The sequence below is a fragment of the Ochotona princeps genome, chromosome 14 (genome assembly GCF_030435755.1).
Source record: "Ochotona princeps isolate mOchPri1 chromosome 14, mOchPri1.hap1, whole genome shotgun sequence".
Lineage (NCBI taxonomy): Eukaryota > Metazoa > Chordata > Mammalia > Lagomorpha > Ochotonidae > Ochotona > Ochotona princeps.
In genome coordinates this window covers 14754865-14782172 of record NC_080845.1, presented here as the reverse complement: position 1 = coordinate 14782172, position 27308 = coordinate 14754865, and the positions used below count along the sequence as shown (strand labels likewise).

Here is a 27308-nt window from a genome sequence, read left to right as displayed (position 1 = left end):
ACTTTCACAGATTTGCTTATTCTGCAAATCTTCTCAGGCGCTTTCATCACCCCACATTCTCCACTGGAAAAGTCCCTCTCCCTGAAGCACGCAGCAATGACCCCAGCACTCAGGAAGGATCTGGAGCAGCCTGAAGGACAAAGAGCACACGAGAAAATTGCAAGTTAACAACAGCAGTTTCGTCAGCCCCGACATCCAGTCCACTGTCCACACGTAGACCTCACTACCTTATTTGAACTAATAACTTGTGATCTATCGCTGCTAATGCATTTTGACTTATTAAATACTTGGAAGGGGAAAACAGAAGAACTGTTTTGCCATAAGGGGGAGCTTTTGAGTTCTATAAAAAGGGGGAAAAAGATGGGGGAAAAATGCAGCGCATACATGTCCGTGTTCAAAACAGATCTACAAAAAGCAGTGATCAGATAAACAATCAGAGGACCACAATTGCTTAGACTGAGACATGTGGACAATATGACAGTTTTCTCATGTCATTTATTAAAGCAATTTCTAGCACACCATAGAATAACTTTAAGCGCATTCGGGGAAATACAGAGACCCAGTTTGCTGGGTCTACAGCCCTCAAAGAAGACACATGCCCTGGAAATGCCTTTTCTCTGTTTTCTTCTGCTGTTTCCACGACTCCTTTGCAGACAGCATTTGGGTTAGCTGGAGGCAGCAGCCCTGGGGGCTCAAGGAAGGAACCCTCAGCATTGCATAACTTTAAGGCAATTCTGAGAAGGAGAAACGAAGACAGAACAGACTAACCAAGAGAGGAGAGAGAGGAGGAGGGAAAGAGAAGGCAAGAGGCAGAGAAGGGAAAGGAAGAAGAGAAAGGGGGTAAGACAAGGGAGGGGAAGGAGACAGAGGGGGAGAAGAGAGAAAAGAAGGGAGAGAGAGCTCGAAGAAGAGTCAAGTTCCAGGATTCTTCTGTGCTCTAGAAAAGAATGAGGCTTACCAGCAAAGTGCAAAGGGGACCCTGCGAGAAGAGGGGGGCTGTCCTCCCACCAGGAGAAAAGGAACACACACACACAGAGTCACACATGAGGTGTGTGTATGGGAGGGGGAGTGACGGTGAAGTACTGAGAAAAAAAAGGCAAACAAAAACAAAACAAGACCAGGAATGTGTGTTTTGAGCAGGAATGAGAAGAGCTGGGAGGACCGTAAGGGGGTGTGTACAGAATTTCATTAAATTGTTACTTTAAGATTGTCTTCTTTAAAAAAGAGAGAGAGAGGGGGTGGAGAAGCGGAGCGCAGGCTAGGAGGCAAGCGGTGAAGTGGAGGAAGGCTGGGCAGCTCGGCCTCTCCAAACTGATTGATTAGTCATGATCCGCGCAGTTTTAACAGGGACTCATTCAATTGGGAAGGTGGAGCGCTCGGGAGCAGATTAGCATACGCTTGTTTACTCATCTTCTGAGGGATTTTTTTCCCCCTCTTTCCTTTCATTTTGTGAAGAAGGAGGGAGGGGAGGGGGACGGGGGGGCAAGAAGGGGGCTGTGGCTTGTGTTATAAAGGACGCAAAAAATAAATAAATTAGAGCATCTTTGGGGGGCGGGAATTGAGCAGATCAGTGTCTTAGAAGAGCTTTTTCTCTTTTTGTAAGAGCGAGAAATCATATAAAATAAAATGAAATAAACCAAGGAGGAAGGCGACCAGCTGTTAGAGGTGGGGAGCAAGGCAGATAAAGGAGCGAGGAGGGAAATAACTCGCCAACCAGGAGGAGTTGGACTGTATTTTCCAAAGGTGGGGGCAGTGAAGCAAACACCTTGAGGAGGAAAGCGAGAAAGAAAAAGAAAAAAGCAAGTGGAAAGGGGGGCTCGCCCAAGAAGGGTGAAGAAGCGAAGAAAGTCGAGGCGCCGAGGCTCCCAAAGCTGGCAGCTCCGGGCGGCGGTGCAGGGGCGAAGGGGGGGCGGGGGGGACCGTCGGACATGCGGCTCTGGAGTTGGGTGCTGCGCCTGGGGCTGCTAAGCGCCGCGCTGGGCTGCGGGCTGGCCGAGCGCCCCCGCCGGGCCCGGAGAGACCCGCGGGCCGGCCGCCCCCAGCGCCCCGCCGCCGGCCCGGCCACCTGCGCCACCCGGGCGGCCCGCGGCCGCCGCGCCTCTCCGCCGCCGCCGCCGCCGCCGCCGCCGGGCGGTGCCTGGGAAGCTGTGCGCGTCCCCCGGCGGCGGCAGCAGCGGGAGGCGAGGGGCGCCGCCGAGGAGCCGAGCCCGCCGACCAGGGCGCTCTATTTCAGCGGGAGAAGCGAGCAGCTGCGCCTGCGGGCCGACCTCGAGCTGCCCCGGGACGGGTTCACGCTGGAAGTGTGGCTGCGAGCGGAGGGGGGCCAGAGGTCCCCGGCGGTGATCACAGGTAGGCGAGGGCGCCCAGGGCGCGCGGGTGCTCGGACGCGGGTAGCGGGCGGGCGAGCTGGGGGCTTGCGGGTATGTCTGCGCGGGAGCTGCCCCGCGCGCGTGGCGCGCAGACACCCACGGCAAACTGCGAACCTCACTTTGCCCCATCTGCGGAATGGGCGCTTTGGGAAGGTGTCGCAGCCCGGTCCCAGAGAGGAGCACAGGGCGCCCTGCTGGTGGAAGAGACCCTCAGTGAACCAGCCAGGTACAAGGAGCGCTGCTCCCTCCCGAGGAGGTGGAAGGTCGGACTTACCGACTCCCTTGGGGATGGAGGGAAAGATGACCGGATTGGAATGCAAACGTGAGTGAGGAGACTGGAGGACTGCTCTCCTACTTGAGTTTTCTGGGTGGATCACCCATCTTTTAATTTGCCCCGTTGGCCTGAAAACCACTGAGGACACGGTCGTTGCCATGTACTGAACATAGAAGTCATCGAAGTGTCCTAAAGTTGCTCCCTGGTAGAAGCTTGCCTCTGGGATTCACCCCATCTCGCCCTCGCTTTTTACAAAGCCTGGTACTTGTCACTCGGGGCCGGAGGAAGACTTCCTTAATGCAAAACCCGCCAGCCTTCCCTAGAATTTCCTTTGGAACAGGGCGCATCTCTCGTTTGGGACTTTCACGAGTCCGAAGTGGATTTGCGTTCTCCCTACTATCTCTCTTCTGTTCCCCTGTTCGCGCTTCCACCTCAATTGTCCCTGGTGAAACTGGACACTGTGCAAGGATCGCAAGCTTTTGAAATGCTCCCCTGTCCTTGTCCCCCCCCCCCCCGAAGGATCCCTTGGAAATGCCTTCGCCAAAATTGGGGGTGTAGGGGAGGTTGTGGCGCTAGAGGAAAGAAGGAAAGTTTTGCCTCTGTTGTCTGGGAGATTCCCTTCCTGCACAAACAGATTTGCCTTGTTCTGAGACGTCTTAAAGAGAGAGCAGGGGTTCCCCCTTGGCTGCAGCCAGGGAACGTGCAAGGCGTGTTGCGATCCCACCCCCTTACACACAAGTTCTTCGAAGGGAAGCTCGCTGCTCTTCAGACGGCGCCGCTTCTCTTCTCCCCTCCCTCCCCCCAATTCTCCACCGCCCCTCGCCTTGAACTTCCACAAGTCTTGCGCTGTTTGTCCTGTTTACCTGAGGTCCACTTTGGGGCACTAGACTTGCTGTTATACCAAGAATATGTCTGCCCAAGCCCCCACTTGCCAGCTACCCCAGGAGAGCGGTAGAGCGACTCCCTCCCCAACCACATGCACACACACACACGACTGACGTCATTGCGTGCTATTTTTCCTTTTTTCCCGGGGACGGAGGAGCGAAAGGAGCCCATTCACTTTTAGCTCCCAAGCCCTACTCACACGGAGGAGAGGAGCAGAGGAGACGCTATTCAAAATAGTAGTGATGGTGGGTGATAATTCAGGGCTGTGGTATCTTCTCTTTCCGAACATGTGAAAAGCACCGTCTGTTGCTTGGAGATGATACCGGAAAAAAAAGGAGGTGGGGGGGGGGGACTAGGTTTGCCTCGTCTGTGCCTGTTGTAGAGGGCTTCCCCTCCAAAAAAAGACAGCCTGGAGCTGAGCGAGCATCATCAATGAAAAGGCAGCCGTGCTTTTAAAAACACATATTGGTGCAACTCCTGGAATTCCACAAGAGACTGCTTTCCAAGTGTCTGTAATTCAGACGCGGAGCCTCTTCACAAGCGCTCTGCTGAGCACTCACTCAGCGCACAAAGATTGTTGCAGTAAAATACTGTAATTGGATGGGGGACGTTAGGTTATGATTGCTTGTATAAAATGCCTGGTCCATTTTATGTGTGGAAATAGCATTCCTCTCAAAACGAGGGGTGGGGGGAAGGCACTGCTGTCATGTAGTACCAGAAAGCCAGGAGCTTTTCTCTGGAGGATTCAAGTGGATTGTGGATTTTTTTTCCCCTTCTCTAGTTGAGTCAGAGCCAGATTTGGCGGTGTGTAAACACCTGGCCCTGAGCCAGAAAAGACTCATTCTGCAGTATCCTCCCCACACGGTCCAGATTGTTGGACTAAAAAGGACCTGCTTCTCCTTGAATTAAAAAGCAAACAAACAGAGGTCCTTTGCAGAACACTTTCTCAGCTCCCTCTCTCGTGTAAGTTAGGGCAGGGAGAGGCCGAACTAGACAAGAGGGGCATTGCCACAGATCCGGTGCCTAGGCTCATCCTGCTGCTGCGACCTCAGGTGCCCAGTTTGCTGCCTGACCTCTGCTGGCTTTCCTCTGGCTGGGCGTCGCCACTTTCCTAGGAATCCCTGGTCACCTGTCTGGAAAGCAGTCATGGCTCAGCAGGGACTGCACTGCTATTTCAGGCAGAGGGCTGTTGCCTTGCTGTAGGGCCAGGCTGCCTTACATCATTCTTTGCTGCAGGATTCAATTGGGTTTCGTAAAGGTCTAATTTTACGGTGCTGTTAACCGGGTCTGTCGTCTGGCAGAGGCAGGCCTTGCTGCTCCTGGTAGGCGGGCTGTGCTCCCAGATCCGCCCGGAGTGCTATTTCTGCCAGGTTCAAACTTCACTGACACCAGTTCAGACAGGCGCTGGGAGAGACAGAGGGAAGGAGCGAAGGAATAGTTCACTTCTGAAGCTTGGAAAGCACGCCTTTTATTTTTGTGAAAGGCAAAGAGAAAAAAATGCATTAATAAATTAAAAAAAAAAAGGAAATGCTTGTGCAGGCAGAAACAAAGTCAGAGTTATCAAGGGCCTGACTGTGGTATCCTCTGGAGGGCCCACAAGGATGGCTTCTCTATAGGCTTTAGGGTTATCCAGAAGGCCATTCTCCCCTCTGCGCAGCTGGGGAGGAAGAGACACAGAGGGTAGGGGTGTGTGCTGGCTGATGCTGTCCTCAGCATCAGGGACTGGGATGTTCTTCCTGGCATCCCGCCTTCCAACCCTGTCCGTCCCCACCTCTTGCATCTCAGGGAAAAAAACGTGTCTCATAAACACCATCACCTCTCCCCTCACGCACACCCACCATCATCCTGACACAGCCTACAGCTCCCCTGGATAGCACAGTGGGCTCCGTTTCAAGTCTGGGAAATGGGTGGAGAGAGGGGGCTGAGCCTGACACATGCCAGTGCCTTTGCAGCGCACCAGGCAGGATCCAGACCTCTGCCCTTCATCCCAGTCTCCTCCTCTACCCCCACGGTTTGAAAGAAAGAAAAAGAAAACAATAGACTCAATTTGCTCCATTGAGCAGAGTCCCAGAGCAGCAGTTAATCTTGTTAAAGTTTCTCTTGACCTGTTAGATAAGTGAAATGTAGACCCCACAAGTGTTGCCCTCCTTCTACCCAATCTCCACTCTCTTTCGCTTAGTGATTCTTAGTCTGCTCAGCAGAAAGGGATTTACCTGACTCCTGTCCAGCACCTTGGCCTGCAGACCTTCCCCCGGCCCCTTTTTTTGTAAATGTGCGGCTGGATTGAGTTTGCTAGTTGCTCCTAAAAGTCCTCTTTTAGTGCTTTTCTGCAGCCCCGCTTTCCACCAACCTCTCAATCCCCTAAAACTACTGCTAACCTTTTCCCCAATTCAGAAATTCTGTAGCAGGGAAGGCTGGCTTGTCAGGAGTCCATATATTAACCAGGCTCTCTGCTAACATCCATTATCCCACCTGGAATCTAGATCATTGCAAGACGGACATCACCTGAGTGTAGATATGCCATTTCCCCTAACTGTGCTTTCTTAGAGCTAGCTGGTTCCTTTTGGCTTCAGTCTCCTCATCTACAAAATGAGAATGGCACAGAACCTATTGTGTGGAGCAGTGTAAAGCTTAAGCAAGTACTTGAAACTGCAAGTTGGTATATAGTAAGTGCTCAACAAACTTCACTATTGTTATGACATATGATTCTCCAAAGATCTTCTTGACTTATTTTGAAGACACAAAGTAGAATAGAAATCAATTCCCTGGGTACTCCCAAAATGTCCAGCATGGTTTTAGGTGCTTGCCTGTGTCTGTGTGTGTGTGTGTGTGTGTGTGTGTGTAACAGTTCTGGGAGATGGGCATCCTTATGCTTACTTGATAAGATAAGAATTGGAATCTTACATAGTGTTTAATGACCTGGCCCAGAGTCCCACAGGTCCTCAAGTAGACAGAACCCAGATGTGAACTCAAGTCCCAAGTGTCTGTTTTCTCTGTCGGCAGTTCCTTAGGAAAGAGAGGCAATGACTCATTTTCTCTCCTTAATCCTGATGCAGGACTTGCCTGTTCCTTTGTAGCTCTACATGCTGACCATACACCCACAGATTAAAGAGGGCAAGGGCAGGGTGTAAATCTCTTCTGGAGCCTGGATTGCACCTACTATGTCTGTCTTTTCCCATCAAATTAGTGACATGAGGACAGTTGGAAGTTCTTATCAGTTCTTGCTGTGTGATCGCAGTCAAGCCACTCACTTCGTCTCTCTGTCCCTTGGTTTCCTTCTTGCAGAAAGGTTACAGCAGTATCAGGATAGTTCCATGAAACAGATATGTGAATAGCATCTTTCACAGTACCAGGTCCTAGGAGTGACTCAGTCAAGGGTAGCTATGTCTAACAAGTAACCACATCTCCATTTGTCAGTTTGTAGACTTGGCCTTGTGTTAGGGAGGCCTGTTTTGCATATTTGGGATTTCATTTCTTCTTTTGAACTATAATAGTGTGCTTTAAATGCCTTCAAATTCTTCCTTTCACTTTTCTCTTTCTCTCTCTCTCTCTCTCTCTCTCCCCCTCTCTCTGGAATAATCTCATGATAGTAGGAGTCAAAGAAGTTCCAGAACCAGTAAAAGCCCTATAAGCAGGTAAGCCAGTTTGCACTGATGAGCTATATGCACCCCTGGAAGAGGAAGCCAAGTAATGACTCCAGATGTGTTGTTACACATCTCTTGCTCCTCCCTCAGGTGCCCTCCAAAGTCTCCATTTCCTCTGAGCTATTATCCGAGAGGCCAATAAAAGCTGAGAGAGGCTGTGGAACCTCTGAGAATATTTCTTTTATCCTGTGTACAACAGAAGGCACATGTGGGAACCACAGGTGCTTAGTTCGGGAGTGTGGCTGGTTCTCTGTCACCCTGAGTGTGGACTTGATAGTGACCTAGGTTAAGCAGCTCACTGTACAGTAGAGAAACTGAGGACCAAGGTCACCAAAAATTAAACCTCGTTCCTGAACTACACTCTCTCATAGGGGCTTGAGAGCTCATCTGGTCTAGTGGTTCCCATTCTTGGCTGCACTTGAAATTTCCAGCTTTCTAAACACCATTCCCCCTAAAAGATACACCCCAGGGAGTTTGATGTCATGAGTCTGAGGTTAACCCGGTCACAATGTTTTTCAAAAGCTTTTTAGGTGGTGTTAGAGGGCTACCAGTGGGGACAATCACTGACCCAGTCTGATGTCCCCTTGTAACTCAAAGGAAAATTAACATTTCTGGCTGGGCCTCCATAAAAAAAAAAAAAAAAAAAAAAAAGATTCAACTGTCCCAACTCCGAGCACACAGACACAAGAGAAACCCCTTCCGTCCTGAGCGCCATTGCTCATCCTCACTCCAGGTGCCAAGGGCCCTGACATTGCTATTTTTCAGAATCATTCTGTGCCAGAAGCCCTGTCTTCCTCTTCTGACGCCTCCTTTGAAGTGTGGGCACTCAGTTAAGGGGATCTCACAGTCAGTTGTGTACTCCTGATTTCAGCTGAACCATTCAGATCACTGGGGAAAGAATTTCTCTCAACAGGAATAAATGATGAAAGGGGGCTCAGATCTGAGTCATTCATTGGTTCTCCATGGACTATTCCTAGTTTTTGAAAGATTTATTTATTATAATTAAAAAGACATATTTGCAAAGAGGAGAGACAGAGAGAAAGATCTTCCATCCGTTGGTTCATTCCCAAGCAGCCACAATGGCCGGAGCTGAGCCGATCCAAAGCCAGAAGCGAGGCATTTCTTCTAGGTCTCCCAGATGGGTGCAGGATCCCAAGGTTGTGGGCCGTCCTCTACTGCTTTCTCAGAGCAAAAGCAGGGAGTTGGATGGAGGTGGAGCAGACAGGACTTGAACTGGCACCCATGTGGGATCCCAGCTTGTACAAGGCAAGGATTTAGCCACAAGTCATCATGCTGGGCCCTCCGTGGGCTATTCCTATAGGTAGATCAGTGTTCTGCTATTTCAGAATTCCTTCCGTTGAGCTTCCACTGAAACATCACTGACTAAAGCCATCTGTGATGAGAAAGACAGATCATCTCTATATGTAGCAGCTAGGTGATCACCCCCCCCCAAGTGGGCAGGTTGTATGCAGTCTAGGGCTTGTATGTCCAGCAGGCACCACTTACCTTTTTGTAGTATCCTTTTCTGTGCATTTTAGTCAGTTTTCCCTTCAATGTCCCCATATTGGAAATGCTCACCTCTGATTCTGGCACCTGCAACTGAAAAATCGCTTGCAAGATTTGGCTCCTTGGTTTGTTTAAAAGTCTGATACTGGCCATTAGGCAGTCAGAATCCAGATCCTGCATTTGCTTTCTCTGAGCTGTGTTACCTGGCACCTTTGAGAAAAAGGTTCAGGTGTGATCACAGTCCTGGCTCGTGGGTTATCCTAGGGAGCAAATGAGACAAGAGCAGAGGAAGCATTTGGCTGATTTCAGAACCCAGTGTACATGTCAGCATGGTTTGGAGGAGCCAGAAGGTGAGACATGTAAGGGGTTTGGCAATCAAGGTCATTCCTGGAAAGGTGTCTTTATCATCATCATTCACATTGGGATGATGAATAGTGATGGAGTTAGCAAACCTTTTCATGCTTCTGACCTCACTGGAGTCCTTTGATGTGGGGACTTCACAAGTCTGCCAAACCCTGCCACTTACTGCTGTATAACCTTGATAGCTTACTTTGCTCCTCTCTGAGCTCCAGGTTTCTAAGGATACAAAGGGAGGCACAGGGATGGAATAGGGACTTCCCCACCCTGCACCCCCTGAACAGTAGGAAATCTCTGGAGAAAGTTGGAAGGACAAGACTGCTATCCCTTTACCTTGTTCTTCTTAAACTGTGTGATTTTACAGAAGTAACCGACTGCGTTCCTCCCTTGTGGAAAGCTTGAATATGCATGGACTGACATTAAGGGATTATTCCTAATTTCATTAGGTGTTGATAATGGGATCATTGTCAGTTTTAATTCTTAAACTTCCTAATTTATTAGAAATTCATACCGAGGCATTTGTGGGCAAAATCATGTTCCATTATTTTTTCTTTATTTTTTTTAAGAAATCTCTAGAAGGAAAGTTGATAAAAGGGGTTAAAAGAGGATTAGCAAACTGAAAATGGTTGAAGCCAGGTTATAAGAACATAAGATTCAGTACATTCCTGTCAGTTCTTTTGCGTGTAGCTAAAGATTTCCATAATAAAAAGTTAAAAAAAACTAAAAGGACCCTAGGGTCACAGGAGTAGTTTCAAATCTCCATATGCTCTGTGAGCTGGCTGATGAGCTTGCACAAGGAGATGTTAGAATGTGAAGATGATCAGCTACCTCCCAAGGTCACACGAAGATAAACTGAAGGTCAAGTTGCAGTCTAAGCTTCGGACATTAGGAGACCCCTTTCCCTGCCTGTGGGTACACTTGCATTCCGATTGAAATGGAAGCTTGAGGGGAGGAAAAACAAAAAGGAAAGACCTTGGCAGGGTACATAACATGGGTAAGTGGAGCCTTGCAGTGAGAAGTTTTTTAATAGAAAGAAGAAGTTCCCTTTACATGCCTGCACATACCCATAGATGCTTATTAATTTTTTTTGGATCTGTGTTTCTCTCCATTTCCAATTGTCCAGGACATCATCATCTAGAACATTTTAGAATTCAGAAAGAGTGGTCTGCAGAAGCTCACTGAGCTCACGTGATGGTTCTTGATCATGGCATTCAGCAAATAGACTGGGTTTGATCATCTGAGTGTCATATCTGCAAGTTTCATGACTCGGACAACTTATATAAGGTCTTCTAAATCCACTTTTCCCTCAGCAAAGTGTGTGTAATACCAGCACTTATCTCCTAGGACTGTTTGAAGATTAACTAGGCCTCTGTGTATAAAATGCTTAGTAATGGGATCAAGATCATGGGTAGCCCAACAAGGATAAACTCTCACTGATGATATGTGTGTCTGGCCCTTGCCCCACACAATTGCTGATTCTCCAGATAACTGCAACTAGGAAATGTTTGCCTGCTTTGACAAAGCAAGAAAATGCCTTTCCTTCTCTAACTGCTTAGGGAAGACCTCTCACTTAACATTTTAAAAAGTAAACCCAAATGAAAGACAAACAAAATAGACAACTTATCCTTTGATTGTACAAAAGCAATGCATGTTCCTTGTAGAAAACAAAAGAAATGCAGGTTAAATAAAGGGTAAGCTAAAATTTGTTCTTTCCCCCACCCAAGTACTTGAAAAGATTTTTTTTTTCGTTCTGCTCAAGTATCAGGTATAGGGCCCTGAATACAGAGCAGAGAACAGAAGAGAAAAAACACTCCTGCCTTCAGGGACTTTATATTCTATCTCTTAGAGGAAGACATAGACTTTGCACAAAAAGCACATGTGTCACATGTAGCAAATGGTGAATGGATGTGAGAAAGAAGGTCAAGAACAGAGCTGAGGAACACTGTGGACGGTAGGCATACAGGACAAGGAAGACTTGAATTGGGTGGTTATGGTGGTTGCCATAAGAGGTAGTGTAAAGAAAGAGTCCCGAGGGCACACCTGGGTCTGTCTGGAGGAGGCCTAGTATAACAGAAGTCAAACAGTTCACTCTGCCCTACCTGGTGTCTGTTCAGACCAGTGCAATTATTCACTTAGTGTGTGATTTTGGGGCAAGCTACTTTATCTGTCTGGGGAAAAAATTAGGTTTATCTAACCTTGACCTGAGTGACCCCATGAGCAGAGAGCTCCTAGAATTCTGACACCCTAATCATAATAGTCCTAAATAAAAATTGCAAAGTTGGCAATAGTTCCAGTTTTCTCCCCTTTTTGGTTCATTTTTCTCCACTAGGTGGTGCCTGTGCCTGTCACCTTCAGGGGCCAAATGCCTATACACTTTCTGCTTCCTCTCCCCAGGATCACATACTTGGGAAAAGGATGTGGCTCTCCTGCTTGATAAAGTAGCATTGGCTGATAATAACTTAGAAGGTGGCATTTCTATTGACATACAGATTTCAACGACTGTGCACAAAGTAAAATTGCAGTGGAGGGAGTTTTACTAGAGCAGTTGTCACTTGGAATGCCTACATCTCTTAGTGAAGCTCCTGGTTCAAATCCTGGATCTTCTACTTCCCATCCAACTTCCTGCTGATGTGCACCCTGGGAGTCAGTCACGATAGGTCAAGTACTTGGGTCCTTGCCACCCATATGATGGAATCCCAGGCTCCTAGATTTGTCCTGATTCAGGTGTTGCAGGCATTTGGGAAGTGGAACAGCTGACAGGGGATCTCTGTGTGTATTAAGGAGGGGAGGCTGTCCTACCTTTCAAATTAAGTAAAAAGCAAAAGCAAGAAAACAGCAGCAGAATATTAGCCAGAGACTGTCTAAAGACATTATTTTGGGAATATTGTTAATTCCTAATAACTAGAAGTCATTTGGTTAATAAGATAGCCAATTACAGATTGCATCAGTGTCAAAAATCTCATTAAATGACATTCCAGTTGACCCTTACTATGCTACAATACTCAAACTTTATATCTGACTTTAAAATGTCATTGCAGATAGATTTCTGTACACCATAATAGGCCATTGTGTTCTGAATCTTATCATTTCTATAATATCACTTCATGAATTAAAATATTGAAACTCTATTTCTGTGGCCTGCTTTGCCTCCAAAACTTTGTAAGCTCTGTAATCCCTGAAGCTCATCTTGCATCCTGCCATCCAGAGCCCAGGCCCTCTCCTTGTCTATTTCACATGTCCACCACGTTTTCTTGGCCAATTAAATTTTTCTTCAAAGAAGAGAAAAAAGATGTGTTTCTTTTCAGAGAAGAAAAAAGAAAATGTGCTTATTTGTCACAAATGTATAGCCTGTAGAATCTAGAGGAGTAGAAGTTGCCCTATTTTTAAGTTTGGAAATCTTTGTAAGGTCCCAGGTTCCAGCCTATGAAGAGAAAACAGCCTATGAAGAGAAAACACAGAAAATGTGGGAAGTCATGGCTTGGGATAAATGAGCATGCAAGTCAATGCAGTTCATGAGTAAATCCAGAAAGTTGCTCCAGCTTTCTTCCTGTACAAGACTGATGGTCTACCCTGTACCGGTGGCCTTTGTATCTATCATTCATTTGTCTCATCTTAGTTCCTATTGTTTTCTGAGTGTGAAGGGTAACTGAAAAGGATTAGAGGAAATGTTTTTGTACAGAGGGTTTTTTTTTTAATGACATTAAAGTTTATGTCATGGTATCTCTCTGTGATGAGAGAATAGCAAAATGTTTGCTAACAGGCACAGAACAGCCTACTTTAACAGATGCACATGACACAGAAAACATAACAGTTGAGTACATTCTGCACCTGGTATGGGAAGATGTGGAAGACTCATCTGAACTGTTTATTCCACAGAAGAGGACGAAGCATTGATGAAGCAAGTGGCTTGTCCAAATCAGTGAGCACAGCAGGTGACCCAGGCCATTTGTCCACTTTGAAGCTTTTCCCATACATCAATCACCACCTCTCTTCTCATGACAGTCATTTATCTTTAGACTCATGGATCTAATCAGATGTTCACTGAAAATGTCAACACATACAAATAAACTCAACACTTTCCAAACAGAACCATCTTTCCCCTAAAATTACCTGGGTCCGCTTCATGAATGCTGTCATCCACTCCTTATATCTCACTCACTGGATTCAATTGATCATCAATTCTTGCCTACCTTGCTGTATTGACATTTGTGTAGCGAGCCTCTTGTCTTCTTAGCTTAAACCCTCTTCATATCTTGTTCTGAGATTTTCTACCATTGTAATGGCTATGTGTCTCAACGTCACACCTGCATCTCCTTAAACCTATCTTCTAATTCCAGAGAGTCAGATCCTCCTAAAGTGCAAACTTGACTATATCACCCCACGCTAACAAGTCTTCATTAGCATCTTCATCCACATCTTTGTAAACATCATTTTTTTAAAGTTTTGAAGACTTTTAAACTATCACTTCTTTTGCTTGATTTCTCTCTTAGATTCTGTAGACCACCTCACAGGGTGTTTATGTTTCTCTTCAGGAGTCCGCTCAAGGCACCCCTCCCCTGCAAAGCCCTCCATGGGTTCCTAAAGTGTGACGTGTTTTCCAGCTCACTTGTCCATCTTTCTCCACTGAACCTTCTGCATGTTTATATCAAAACACCTGGAATTCTTCATCATGCTTAACTGTGTTATTTAGAGTTATATTTACCTCAATTTCCCCATGCCCAGCACAGTGCCAAGAATATAAAAGAGCTATCTGTGTTTCTAATGAATGGATGACTGAGTAAAAGAACCAGCTGAATTTCTAATGATCTGGAAGAAAAAGCTCACGAACCACAGGCATGTGGCATTACGTAACCAAAGCACATGACCTGGCATGTGCGTCACAGTCAGAAACATTACACAGTGGTTAATTCCATTTCCCCTTGAGCAAAGAAGTTAGAGGGAAAAAAGAAATCTGGCTTTCCAAAGCAGAGGGAGGAGGGAAGCATAGTAGCAAAGGGCCTCTTGAGCTCATATTGCGGCCTTCCTAATCCAAGCCACATCTGGCCTCGTGTTCTCTCTCAGCCCCTCGCCTCTGTGCAAAGCATTTGTTCTGGATGCACACTGCTGCTGTCTCCTCAGAGTCCCCCACCTTTCCCTTTGCAGTGTCACACTGGGCCTCAAGTGTCCCAGAAGCTGTATCTGTTGCTTGGGTTCCCATCTCTTCCCCTCCTTTGACAGGGGAACTTTCCGTGTGCCTCTCTGGATCTTATGAGAACTTTTGATGACCTCAGGAGCTGGAATTCTCTGTCTGCTGTTTATATACCCTTGGGGGAGAATGCACATTCTCAGCAGTAATGACAGTAATAAAAGTGGCTAGCTTATAATGAGCACTTACTATGTGCTGGAACCATGCTGATTGCTACACTAGGAACCCCTGAAATTGGGCTAGAAAGTTACATGACTCCCAGCAAGGCCCACAGCTGGTGAATTGTAGAACTGGAATCCAAATCTAATTCATTTAATTTTATCATATTTTAAAGGAAATATTTATTTATTTTTATTTGGAAAACATATTTACAGACAGAGATAGAGAGAAGGTCTTTCATCCTCTGGTTCACTTTCTGAATATGTTCAATGGCCAGAGCTGAGCCATTCCAAAGCCAGAAGCTTCTTCTGGGTTTCCCACATGAGTTCCAAGTCCCAAACACTTGGGTGATCCTCTGCTACCTTTCTAGGTCACACGCATGGAGCTGGATTGGAATTGGAGCCAACAGGACATGAATAGGTGCTCATATAGGGTGTTGGTGCCATTGGGTAGAGGATTAGACTTTGAGCCACTACACCAGCCCCAATTTAATTTTATCTTTATCCATCATAAAGACCTGCTGTTTTGCCCTCATTATCCATCAATTTTTTATGTGAAAGTGAATATGCCTCCAATACAAACATCTAAAAATAGTGGATTCAAAAGAGAAAGAAAGAAAGGAGAGTAAGATAGAGGGAGAAAGAAATGGAAGAAAAAAGTTCAATGAATATTATAAGAAGCTAGCACTACAGTGTGATAGGTAAAACTTCCACCTGCAATGCTCTCATCTCAGGTGAGTACCAATTCATGTCCAGCAACTCAGCTTCTAATCCAAATCCTTGCTAATGACCTAGCAAAAATAGCAGATGGTGGCCCAAGTGTTTGGGCCTCTGCTGCTGGCACTGGAAACCCAGGTAATGCTACTAGCTCTTGGTTTTAGCCTGGCACCAATCCATCTGTTAGAGCCTTATGGGGATTGAACCAATGGGTGGAAGATCTCTCTCTCTCTCTCTCTTTCTCTCTCTCCACTCTCAATTTCTGTCTCCCTCTGTCTCATTCCAACTGTTTCAAGCAAATCTTTTTTTCTTAAAAATCTTTCAAAAAGATTGGATGAGAAGTCTTTTTGACATACACAGTCTATTTTATTTGCAAGTGATTTTTTTAACAGAAAAAGCACTAAACATCCACAAGAGATTTCTCACCTTTAAGTGGCCTTCTGGGATATACACACTTATCTCACACATTTTACCTTTGTCAGAAATGTTTGACATTGTGTATTCCTCTTTTCAGGATCAGAGCCTGGGTGTGTTTCCCCAAACATGCTCAATACAGACACGTTATCACCCCTGTGATGAGGGATGTGATGCATTCTGAGCCAAACAGGGGTAAATAGATCATACTAAATGAATTATTCAGTTTTGAGTATATAAAAAAGCCATGTAGAGCAATAAGGCTGATTTGTGTTGATATTATTACAACATATGAAGCTTTGACAAACCCATTCTGGATCACACAGAGTGACTCCTTTTGCAGAACAGCCTACCAGGCTGATTAGACCCAGTCTCCAAAAGCACACACAACTTGTCCAAAATTTCAAAGTTTCAAAGATCTGAAGGTGAAACAGTGTTCTAGTTATTGTATCACACCTGCTCAGTTTACAAATGTGAAAACTGCATTCCAAGCCAACTCACTTGCTAAGCTACGTATGGTTAAGCAGCAAATAGGCAAGTGAAACTAGAATTCAGGTCTCTTGAATCCTCTCCATTGAGTCTCTTTGTTTCTCTTTACATTATTACATAATAGTTATAACTGTGGGTTCATATTGGCAAGTTTGTTCGAAAATACTATACAGCTCTTCACTAACTCTTCATAAGCATTGATGTGACAAGCTTCCATGCTGGGCATTATGTGATAGTAGACAGTAAGTGAAAGTTAATTATGAAATGTAGTTAGTCCTTCCTTCCTTGAATCTCTCTATTCATCTGCTCCAGTGTTTAATAGATACTTATTGAGCAATTTTTATGTATCACACATCAAACTAGGAGTTGGTGATTATGAAGAACAAGGCACAGTTCCATCCCCCAAGGAGCTCCCCGTCCTAGTGGTGGAAGCAGATTGTAAACATAGATGACATCATGGTAACTGTGATAACTAAGCAATTAGTCTAGGGAAGGCAGAGGCAGAACGTGGTGTTGGTGAACACCCATGTTTATGATCAGATGAGAAAGTGCTCTGAGATTTCAATGGAATAATGGGGTTCGTTCCCTATGGTATGAAGGTGGCATATGTTGGTGAAGTAAATGACATGTATTTGTATGTGATGTGCATACCCTGATTTCCATACAAATATAGTCACATATCATTTTAAACTTCCAGCCGTAAGTCAAATGAGAATAGTTAACACCTCTAGATTAATGCTTTCATTTTGGACACTGACTCTAAGTAATTTTTAGGAGTGTGGCACTAGGAAATGAATGAATAATTCAGTCTATCACTATCTAAATCGGGTCCAGAGAGTTTCTCATGGTCCTTCCTCATAGCATGTATCCCACCCTGTTGTGATTATTTTGGTAACTATTGGTCTCTCCTCAGTTGTCTCTGAGCCTTTTAGGAACAGGACTATTCTGTCTTTGCCTCTGCATTGTTTCTACCATTCAGCACAGAGCTCATGTTAGCTTTGTTACATGAAAGAATGGACTTGAGGTAGCTGCAAATAAGAGTGAGGACAGGGTGATTGGAAGTGACTGCAGTGAATAAAAGATGCTGTTAAAGTTCATGGGATGAAGGAAGGACTAAGCAGTGGAGGCAACAGAGTATGAGTGGCAGTGGCTGTTACAAAAGGATTTGCTCATAGCTATGTTTACATGCATAGCCATGTGAGAAGATGACTGACCAGGGTTGAAAAGAAAGAGAAACAGAAGATTTAGAGAAAAAACCATGACACAGGGCAAGTTCAACACACTGAAGAAGCTGATGTGTAGGAAGCTGAGAAAACTGTGTCAAATTGAAAGCTAAAGACAGCCCAAATTATTTGTGTCTGGATGTTAATCTAGGTGTTCCAGAAAGTTCTTGAGGTGCTCCAAACAATGGAGTTTTAAGATCTGGTTTACATTTCTAAAGATCCATCTGTTAATGTATTGTTTGAGGCCAAAAGTAACAATTCAACCGTAGGATTATTATGGTGTTGATTCATTATTGCTATTTTTCCTTACAACTTTGTATTCTCATCAAAAAATTATTATTAATTTCCTTACTAATACCAGTACCAACTAAAAGGTTTGACTAGGGCCCGGCGGCATGGCCTAGCGGCTTAAGTCCTCGCCTTGAACGCCCCAGGATCCCATATGGGCGCCGGTTCTAATCCCGGCAGCTCCACTTCCCATCCAGCTCCCTGCTTGTGGCCTGGGAAAGCAGTTGAGGACTGCCCAATGCATTGGGACACTGCACCCACATCAGAGACCTAGAGGAGGTTCCTGGTTCCCAGCATCGGATCGGCACAGCATCGGTCCGTTGCGGCTCACTTGGGGAGTGAATCATCGGACGGAAGATCTTCCTCTCTGTCTCTCCTCCTCTCTGTATATCTGACTTTGTAATAAAAATAATAAATCTTTAAAAAAAAATGTTTGACTAGAACTCCTATTTCACATCAATTGAAGAAAAGCGTGTTAAGAGGAACCTTATGTCACCTGTGAACTCTAAGACATTTTCTGTGAAAATCTGAGGTGGCACAGTTTCTATGGATTCAAAGCTTTTATCAGTTTCCAGAAGGTATCAATGGTCCTTATGTGGGGACTTACAGGCTTTAAAGCAGAGGGTATGTCAGTTCCGTTCCTGCCCCTGTTCTGGTTCCCAGCGTCTGAATGCCACCAGGAGTCCATGGGAGTTAGAGTGCTGATGTTGACTTGTCACAGGAAGTCTGCAAGTGAGAGTGCTGATGTTGAGTTGTCAAATCAGACTCCTGACACACTTTCCTTCGTCTCTGTCCTTACTGGAGTCTGTAGAATCAGAAAGTTTTTCCCTCTTAGAACATGTTAGTTTATTCCTTAGAAGTATAATCTATGGGCCCAGCACGATGGCCCAGTGGCTAAAGTCCTCACTTTGCACACTCTGGGATCCCAAATGGATGCCGTTTTTAATCCTGGCAACCCGCTTCCCAGCCAGCTCCCTGCCTGTGGCCTTGGAGGGCAACCGAGGATGGCCCAAAGTCTTGGGACCCTGCACCCAAGTGGGAGACCTGGAGGAGGCTCCTGGCTGCTGGCTTCAGATTGGCTCAGCTCTGCCCATTGCGGCCACTTGGGGAGTGAATCAATGGATGGAAAAATGGAAAATCTTCTTCTCTATCTCTCCTATCTGTTTGTGTGCCTTTCCAATAAAAATAAATAAATCTTCCAAAAATTGAAATTAAATAATGAAGAAGTATAATCTGTAAATCTGCTTATTCAAATCGTGTTCCTGAATTATCTCAAATTTTTAACAGAGGCAAATTTACTTCAAATGTGGCCTGAAGTGGTCCTACCTATAACAAGTTACCCATAAATCCATAAGCCCTACTACTTGCCCACCCTTCCACATCCATCTTTCCATTCATCCAACCGCACCCCTCCATCTTTTCCTCTCTTTATTCCTTATTTTCATACATCCAGCTTTCCACTAATCCAACTTTTTCCATCCTTCCAGCTGTCTGTCTTTATTTTCTTTCTTCTATCCATTTTTTATCCATCTTGTATTCATTTAATCTTCTGTTCAGCAGATTATGTGCTACAGTCAGAGTAACTTAGCAGACTCAGATTAGGGCTTTTATGCCACTATGAATCTTCATACTATTCCCCCAAAACATTTCACCAAACCTTGAATTTGCACCAAGTATGATTTGGAAGCACTCACTTGTGAAGTTGAAATTTATTTTGAAAAAAAATTAAGTACTCTGCCCACCTTATTATGTAATTATGAGTGTTCCCAGTAGTTCTTTGAATCTGGATCTAGACTGCCAGCAGCTCCTTTACCAATGCTCATATTTTAAATCAGTAACAGTTTCTGTTCTTAGGTCAGCAGGTAGTGGAAAACCAGAGAGAATGTGAAGCAGAGTTCTGCTCTTAGGAAAAGGGCAAGCTTCATAGGTGAGAACAGAAAGGAGAGTTGCCAATCACTCAATCCCAGGGACTCTCTGTCCACAGCCTTCCCCAAGCCCTTGTTCAGTGATGTTGAGCCTTCACAATCCATGTGTGTTAGTGGATGTGTGATGTAGCAGGAAGCCCTCGTGGCATGGGGTTCTTTCAGTTTCCAAAATATTTTCAACATGTACCTATCATATTCCCATTCACCTTGTAAAACAAGCATTTGCATTTTATACAGTAAGGTCTTTGTATTCTCAACAACAAACACATGGTCCATTCTTGGACACAACCTTCATTTTTCTCCAGCCCACATCCACAGCCCCCACTCTGTCTACCCTTGTAAAGCCCAATGTCAACAGTAATATCTGTTTACAAACAAGGGCTCCGAAACAACAGTATCAATAGCTCAAACAAGCCTCTGAAATATGTCCCCAATTTCGTTCTTGGAATCCCCATGAATAGTGTGTATCACTGGCAGCAGCTTTTGCAGAAGGTTTCCAACTTTCTTCCATCTGTGCACATGTCTGGCTTCCTCTGTTTCCTTCCATTTTTTCATTAAAGCCATGAGGATCCTGGAACGAAGAGGCAGTCTGATGTTGGCTTGCCATTCATGTATATCGGAGAGACAAGGCATATACACGGAGTTGCTTGCAAATAAAGAGATAAACCCGAACACTTTCAATCTGCTGTATCAAAGAAAAAGTTGGTTGAAGGACTATTAACTATGTAGCTACAATAGCCACATCATGATTATGTGCAATAAATCCTTTTACTAAAATTGCCAGCAACTGTGAGGATGCCTCTGCCATATTTTAAGACTTGACTTTAATATAGTTCCCTACTACTTACCCATAGTGGTAACAATGTTTAGTGTATTAAATATGTGATATGTGTCAGGAACTGTTCTAAAAATTTTCACATGCAAGAATTAATTCTTTCTTTTATTGTTTTATATCATTTTATGACACAGTTTCATAGGCTCTGGGATTCTCTCAGCCTCTCCCCAAACCCTCCCCCCATATTGAGTTCCTCCATATTGTTACAGTAGTACAGATCATAGCCAGTCATGATTCCTTCATTGCAGGTATGTACCATTCAGAGTCCAGCATCTTATTGTCCAGATAAATTCAACAGTTTTTTTGGGAGACCATCCTTGGTCTGAAAGTAGAGCTGGCAGGATATCATCCCCTCCAATGAGATGTCACTACACAACTTTAACAACAGGAAGAAACATCGAAATTAATTTCAATAATTCTTTAATTCTGATGACATCCTCTGAAGCAATAACTGTTGGTGGTTTGCTTTCTTGATATGAAGTTTTGAGTTTTCTAAGATCAATGCATATAAGTAGTGGAATAAGTCAGAGTGGATATTCTAGCTACTTCACCACAAACCTCTCTAGGTCAATGTAAATCTCTTAGTTTCATCTTCAGTCACTCCTAAATAGTGTTTCCTACTATGGCAATCTCAGCTGGGTTGACATGCTGAAATGTATAATCCTGTACCATGAGATTGTCCTTTTGTGTTGTATCTCTGACGTCACCACATCAGTTGAGTCTACTGCTCCACTAATTTGATGATTAAAAAAAAAATGTCTGCAGACATTGTCAAGTGTCCCACAGGGGGCAAAAGCCTGAGTGGTTGAGTGGTTGAGAACCATTGACTTAATGGATTCTTCAGAATAAATTCAAGGGACTAATGTTCCTAGAACACATATTCCCATTTCCTTTCTCTTTCTTGCCTAATTAATCTCCTCGATCTCCTTGATCCCTCTTGGTCTCTTCCCCATTGGTCTCCTCTACTCCATAGTACATAATTACTCATCATTTTTCAGATAATTATTTTTTGTGGATTTTAATTTAAAGGCAAAGAGATAGAGAAAGGCGGTAAAAAGGAACAGAGATGAGAGAAAGGTATTCATTCCACTGGTTCACTCCTCAAATGTCAGAAACAGGGCTAGACCAAGCTAACTCCAAGGACCCCAACACTAATCTAGGTCTCCTTTGTCGTTTTCAGGGACCCAGCTACTTGGGCAATAACCTATCCCCTTCCAGATGCACACAAACAGGAAGCTACAATTAGAAGCAGAACTAGGACTCAAACTCAGTGATTCTGCTGAGATGTGGGCATCCCTGGTGATGGCCTAACCACTGGGCCAAATGTTCTGCCCCTCCTAAATATCTTTTACAGCCAAAGAGTAACATTAGCTAGTCTGGTTTAGTGATGTATTTGTTTTGGTGTTTCTTTTTTAACAAATGGTCACCACTTCAAACTTCCCTTTAAAATGCTCTGAAGATTCCTCAAGAATCATCCTTTTAAAACTCAATCTGTTCTATGCATTAAGTACTTCTTATTGGGTCTACCATGTATCAGGTTCCGAGCTGAACACCAGGTAGAAAATGCAAAGAGATCAACTTTTTTGGCCTTTAAGGAGTTTGTTTATATGACAAACAGACGCAGAAAGGGACTTTAAGAGCAACTGTCGTTTTTCATTCATTTGAATAAATGGGCGTAATCAAATGACAGAAGGCAGGTGACATTTGATCAAGTCCAACAAGAGACCAAGAGAAAGGCTAAGATTATCATCCTCACCTAGTGAGACAAAATTTAATTTACAAAGTTCTAATGAGCACATAAATATCATTTATCAGTCTAAAGCTTACGGAGCTCCTTACACCGAAATTATAATTCATAGTTGTCTTGCTGATGTCAGAACAACAGAAAAATACGATCTGACCTGAAAATTCTTTCTACCTTCTTTGTTCCACTGTTTGTCCACATTATACCCTCTTCATAAATAAATCTTAAGGCAGAATTCAGTTGTTGAATGAGCAGGAACAAAAAGTCCTGAGACCTCAGTTCTACCTATGTCAACTCTACGACAGACAGAGAGGAAGATCTTCCATCTGATGGTTCACTCCCCAAGCGGCCGCAACAGCTGGAGCTGAGCCAATCCGAAGCCAGGAGCCAGGAGCTTCTTCTGGGTCTCCCACTTGGGTGCAGGGTGCCAAGGTTTTTGGCCGTCCTCAACTGCTTTCCCAGGCCACAAGCAGGAAGCTGGAAGGAAAGTGGGGTTGCTGGGATTAAAACCAGTGCCCATATGAGACCTCTGCACATTCAAGACGAGGACATTAGCCACTGTGCTATCATGCCAGGCCTTTGGACTTTCATTTTCAAAAGCAGCAGATTCCTGATCATTTACTGAATAAATTTCAGATGTCTTGATTTTTTATCAGTAGTCCTTTGTGATCTAGCTTCAGATGCCATTGCCACTTTACTTCCCTCTTCTGTTTATCCTGAATTCCATAAAAAGAAGACATCTTCTTCCTCATCTTCAGAGTTACTTTTAGGAGACTTCACAATTCTCACCTTTGCTGTGATTTTCATCCCTTCGAAGTTTTTGGTCAGCATTTCCCCACCCAAACCATGTACCTCTCCCGGGTTCGGCTCTTGGAGAAACTGCTGCTGAGGTCTGTTGCCTTGTACCTGTCATGCAAAATTTGCTTTAGCATATTTTTTAAAATGTATAGTTCATGCATCTCCTCATCTGCGTGTGTGTGTGTTTTCCCTGATCACGCAGCATAACTCAGAAGTTAAGAACATGAGCCCTGGAATCCGATTGCCTAAGGCTGAGCCTCCAATCTGTCACTGCCAACAAGTTACTCAAACTGGAGCAAGTTTTTCAAGCTCTCTGAGTCTCAATTTCTTCATCTGAAAACTGGAAAGAATAATAAGATCTTCCTGATTGGATTCTTCCAAAGGTTACACAGTCAATATGCAAAGTGCTCAGCATAACGACTAGCACATAACAAACACTTGGTCAACATCACCTATTATTGCTCTGCCTGTCTAGATGGAACCATCCCTACAAAGTGAAGATCTGCTTGTCTGGCCTTGTCTTTCTGTATCTCCCCTTGCCATCTCTCTCCCTGAAAGGCTCACCTTTGGCTGTGTGGGCCAAGATGAGGTGATGAAGCTCATCTAAGAGAAGAGCTTTTGTATCCAGACATCAGCCCACACTGTCTGGTGTGCATTTTTATAAAGCTTATTGTGGGCCTGCAACAGGTATGATATTTGCATCATTTGGCTTGTCCATGTGGAAATCGGCCTCATTCCCCTTGGCTCCCTAGGAGTGAAGGTGCTCAAGACCACTCTTGATGCTCCTCGACAGAAGAGGAGCAGAGGTCCAGAGAAAGGGGGACCTGGCTGATCCATTAGGCACATTTGGCATGATATCTGAGGTCTAAAGTTCTTCTAGGGACTCATAAAATTGCTGAATGTCTTTTTCAAGTGAGAAGGAAAAAAAAGACTACTGTATATAATCATGATTCTAGTCTCATAAATCCATTTGTCTTTATACCGATGACATCATGACAGAAGGTAGATGGAGGTATATATAGTGAATGATAGAAGATAGATGGTAGATAGATAGATGATAGATTAGATGATTGATAGATAGATACATAGATACATAGATAGATACATAGATAGAAGCCCCTGAAGTAAGAGGGGCTTACTGCACACAAAATGCGTGATCCAACTATAAATGAAAAGTGATCTTTGTTCAGAATCAATTCTGTTTGTCTTATTACCTAAAAACTTAGAAATACTTCTTTTTCAGGATAATCTCTGGAAGTTGTTTTGTCATAATCTTCTTTCACAGATGAGAATATGAACACTAACGGAGGAGTATGGTTTACCCACAATTACAAAACTTCATCATACCAAGGCACAACTCAATTGTTGTTTTCCTGAACTCCTGTTACTCGTTTTACTATTTTATACAATCACTTACCATGCCCTTCATATCAGCCTTGCAAAACATACAGAGAAATTGAGGGCGAGGATACAAGAAGCTCACCCAGTACTGAAAAGATATCCAGTTATTCCTACAAATGCTGCTCCAAAATGTTAAGGATTATTTGAAACCCCCAAAATTCTCTCAAACCCAGTTTCTTCAAAAACCCTGGGCTCGTAAATGTTTTTTTTTTCTTCATCCATTCAACACATGTTTATTGAATGCTTATATACAAAGCACCTGATTCATTAAACAGATACAGAGTAGAAACAGGCTTTTTTTTACCTTCATGAAACTTGCAGTTTAGAGAAGTGCTGGAGGGTGACCTTAGGAGTCATATTGTCAACAGTGATAATTGCCATGAAAGAGAAAGCCAACTAGCAGCCAAGGAACTGAAAACAATACCAGAACCTGAAAAAAACACTCAGGAGAAAGAAGCCATGCTCCTCAAAATTAACTGTGACGGCAATCCAAGTTTCCTTTACATGATATGGAAAGATGTTGCTGTCAAAAAGTATATATGTTTTAGGAGACAACAGGTGGTGGGAAAGATTATAGGCAAAGCTGACATTCTATCAAAATAAGTAATACTGCCATTGGTCTTAAAAATCGGAAAAGAGAATGGTGAGTAGCAAAGTGAAGGCATTTCTACCTGTCAGAAACAGTGTGAGCCCAAATGAGATCTAATGAATCTATAAGTTTAAGGTCAGGTTGAAACCAATGTCTGAGCTATAAAGTTGAGGTTGGCCCTTATTTATCTCTAGGGAATCAGAAAGGTTTGTTGCCTATTTGGGAAAATATAAGTCAACAAGAATTTTGGAAATGAAAATAGTTATGCCGTACAGGCTATATCAAAGAAATGAAGGTGCTGGGTTAGATAGGAGTGTTCTAACTGAGTGCCAAATGTATGCTTTTCCATTCACAATGCAAATGGCATGATAATTTTGCAAAATTAAAAAAAATCTCAGATATGCATTTTCGGCTTGTCCAAGTTTTATGTTATGTGGGGCAAGCTTGAGATTTAAAGCCACAACTTGGCCTACGCTCCCCATTCTGTGCAGTTCTGGGTCAAATACTATACTACCCACAGAGCTACACGAACAGCTCATTGAGAACCCCCTATATGTTACCATTATCCTGAGCAGTATAAAAAAATTCCTAGAAAATAGTCTTCAAAACTTAAAAATACTCACATAAACTCACACACATGTACAGATACACAGTTATCCACAAGGATAAAATTGAAATTGCCAGAAGCCAAGATCTGATTATAGGAAAAACAAGGGGAAATCTCTTATTTCAAGGAATTTCTTTTTTCTTTCCAGCGGCAAAAATAACCATCACTGTATTCATCTACGAGGTACTGAGGACACGAATATTATTGTTAGTGGCCTCAAATCTCTGTGTCACTGAGCTAGAAAGCACATGGACAAAACACTCCTGAGTTTATTAGCTGCATTGTTTCCTCCTTCTCCTTCAATACTGTCCCATTTTCGGAATATTCCCCATGTACTTTTGATCTTTCCTGCCCTCAGCTATATTCATAACGATGTACATTGCTTAGGTGCTTATTATATAACAGGCAGTTTGCTAACTAGACCATGAGCCGTGTCTTATTGCTTCTTCCCAACTGTGGAGCCAAGACTTGACACAGCTGTGTTTGCTTCCAAATCATGCTCTTAAACACCCAAGTCCCCATTGTACTTTCACTTGGGCAAATGCCTCACATGCCCTGTTATTTCATCTTTCATACCGATGTACATAAAAGCATTTCATCAACATTCATTGATGCTTTTACCAACCCATTACTATGCTAACCCTAGGGGTATGAAAACATTCCTTGCCTTCTCAATCTTTCCATTCTATGTTCATGGCTTTTAGACAGCAATGATCTTGCTTAGGCCAAGATAGAAGCTCCAAGAGTGGAAGATCCCTTCTCTTCCTACTTGGTTTTATTTCTCACAAACTAGGTGAGACTGGCCAAGTCAGTGCCAACGTGGGAGCCTCAACTTGCCCACAGAGACATTATTTTGGTTTCTTGTCTTGTGGAGATTGCCAGGAGAAGAAAATGAAACGATTAAGATGGTTTTTATGCTCTAAAATGTCGAGGAAAGTTAAGATGTTTTTATATTGTTATAAGCTACAATGTACAATCAATCTGAGAGAAATTTAGAAAGTAGATAATTTGAAAAATAGTATTGAAGTAATTTGAAAAGAACCCTAGCTTATATTTTCTGTAAAAAAGCATATTTCAGTGATTAAACCCTCACGTTAGAATCAAAGTTAAATCTAATCCCATTTGTGTTATTACAAGTCTGCTGATCTCTGCCAAGTCACTGCAATTCCCTTTTAGTTTCCTTGATGCAAAAATGGGATCAGCAAAGATTATTTTATGAAGCTCTTGTAATTTTTTGTGAGATCACACATGTGCAGTTATTGATCTTGTCCTTGACAGGTCATAAATGGTGGCTGTGTTTGTATCTGAATAGGTTCATATGGCTATGAGTGCTATTAGTATAAATCAGAGTAGTAATTCCAGGGACTGTGTAAAGAGAAAGTCATGATGATAGTAGATTTTCCATATTGTATGTAATCAATTGTAATTGTATGATTAGAAAGATTAGTACTAACATTATGAAATAAAGGTATCACTGTGTTTGGTTAGGCTCGATCTCCATATATCTAGCTAGAGCCTTATAAAATGAATGCTCTATGAATATTTGTTTAATGAATCAATGAATGAATACATGCATGAGTTAGGTAGGAATTAAGGATGTTAGTTTGGGGCATGAAAGAGATCAAGAGGAATACAATCAAAAGCCTCCGACTTCTCCAGGGCCATCTGGTGTAAAGGGCACAGCATATAGGTACGGATTCCAGAAGCAATCTCCTGGGTTCCTGGATAGAAAGGAAAGGGAAATAATTTAGGGTCTATCTAAGGAGAGCACTGAGAAGTGTTCCTACTATCTCCTCCTGGTAGTGGGGGTGTCTGTGATTCTGGAAATCAGTCACTGGTTGAGGCATTATATGATAATTCAAACATAAAGTTAGCTACTAAAGGTGTGATTGTTAAGGGA

General features: G+C 43.7%; 1 protein-coding gene across 1 annotated transcript in view; it reads left to right on the top strand.

Annotated features, from left to right (window-relative positions):
- Positions 1–1928: 1928 nt before the first annotated feature.
- Positions 1929–27308, top strand: part of PAPPA (pappalysin 1) — a 246820-nt gene continuing 221440 nt past the window's right edge. Inside the window, exon 1 of the mRNA XM_036496589.2 lies at positions 1929–2349. Coding sequence (XP_036352482.2) covers positions 1929–2349 — 421 coding nt within the window. The remainder of the gene's footprint in view (positions 2350–27308) is intronic.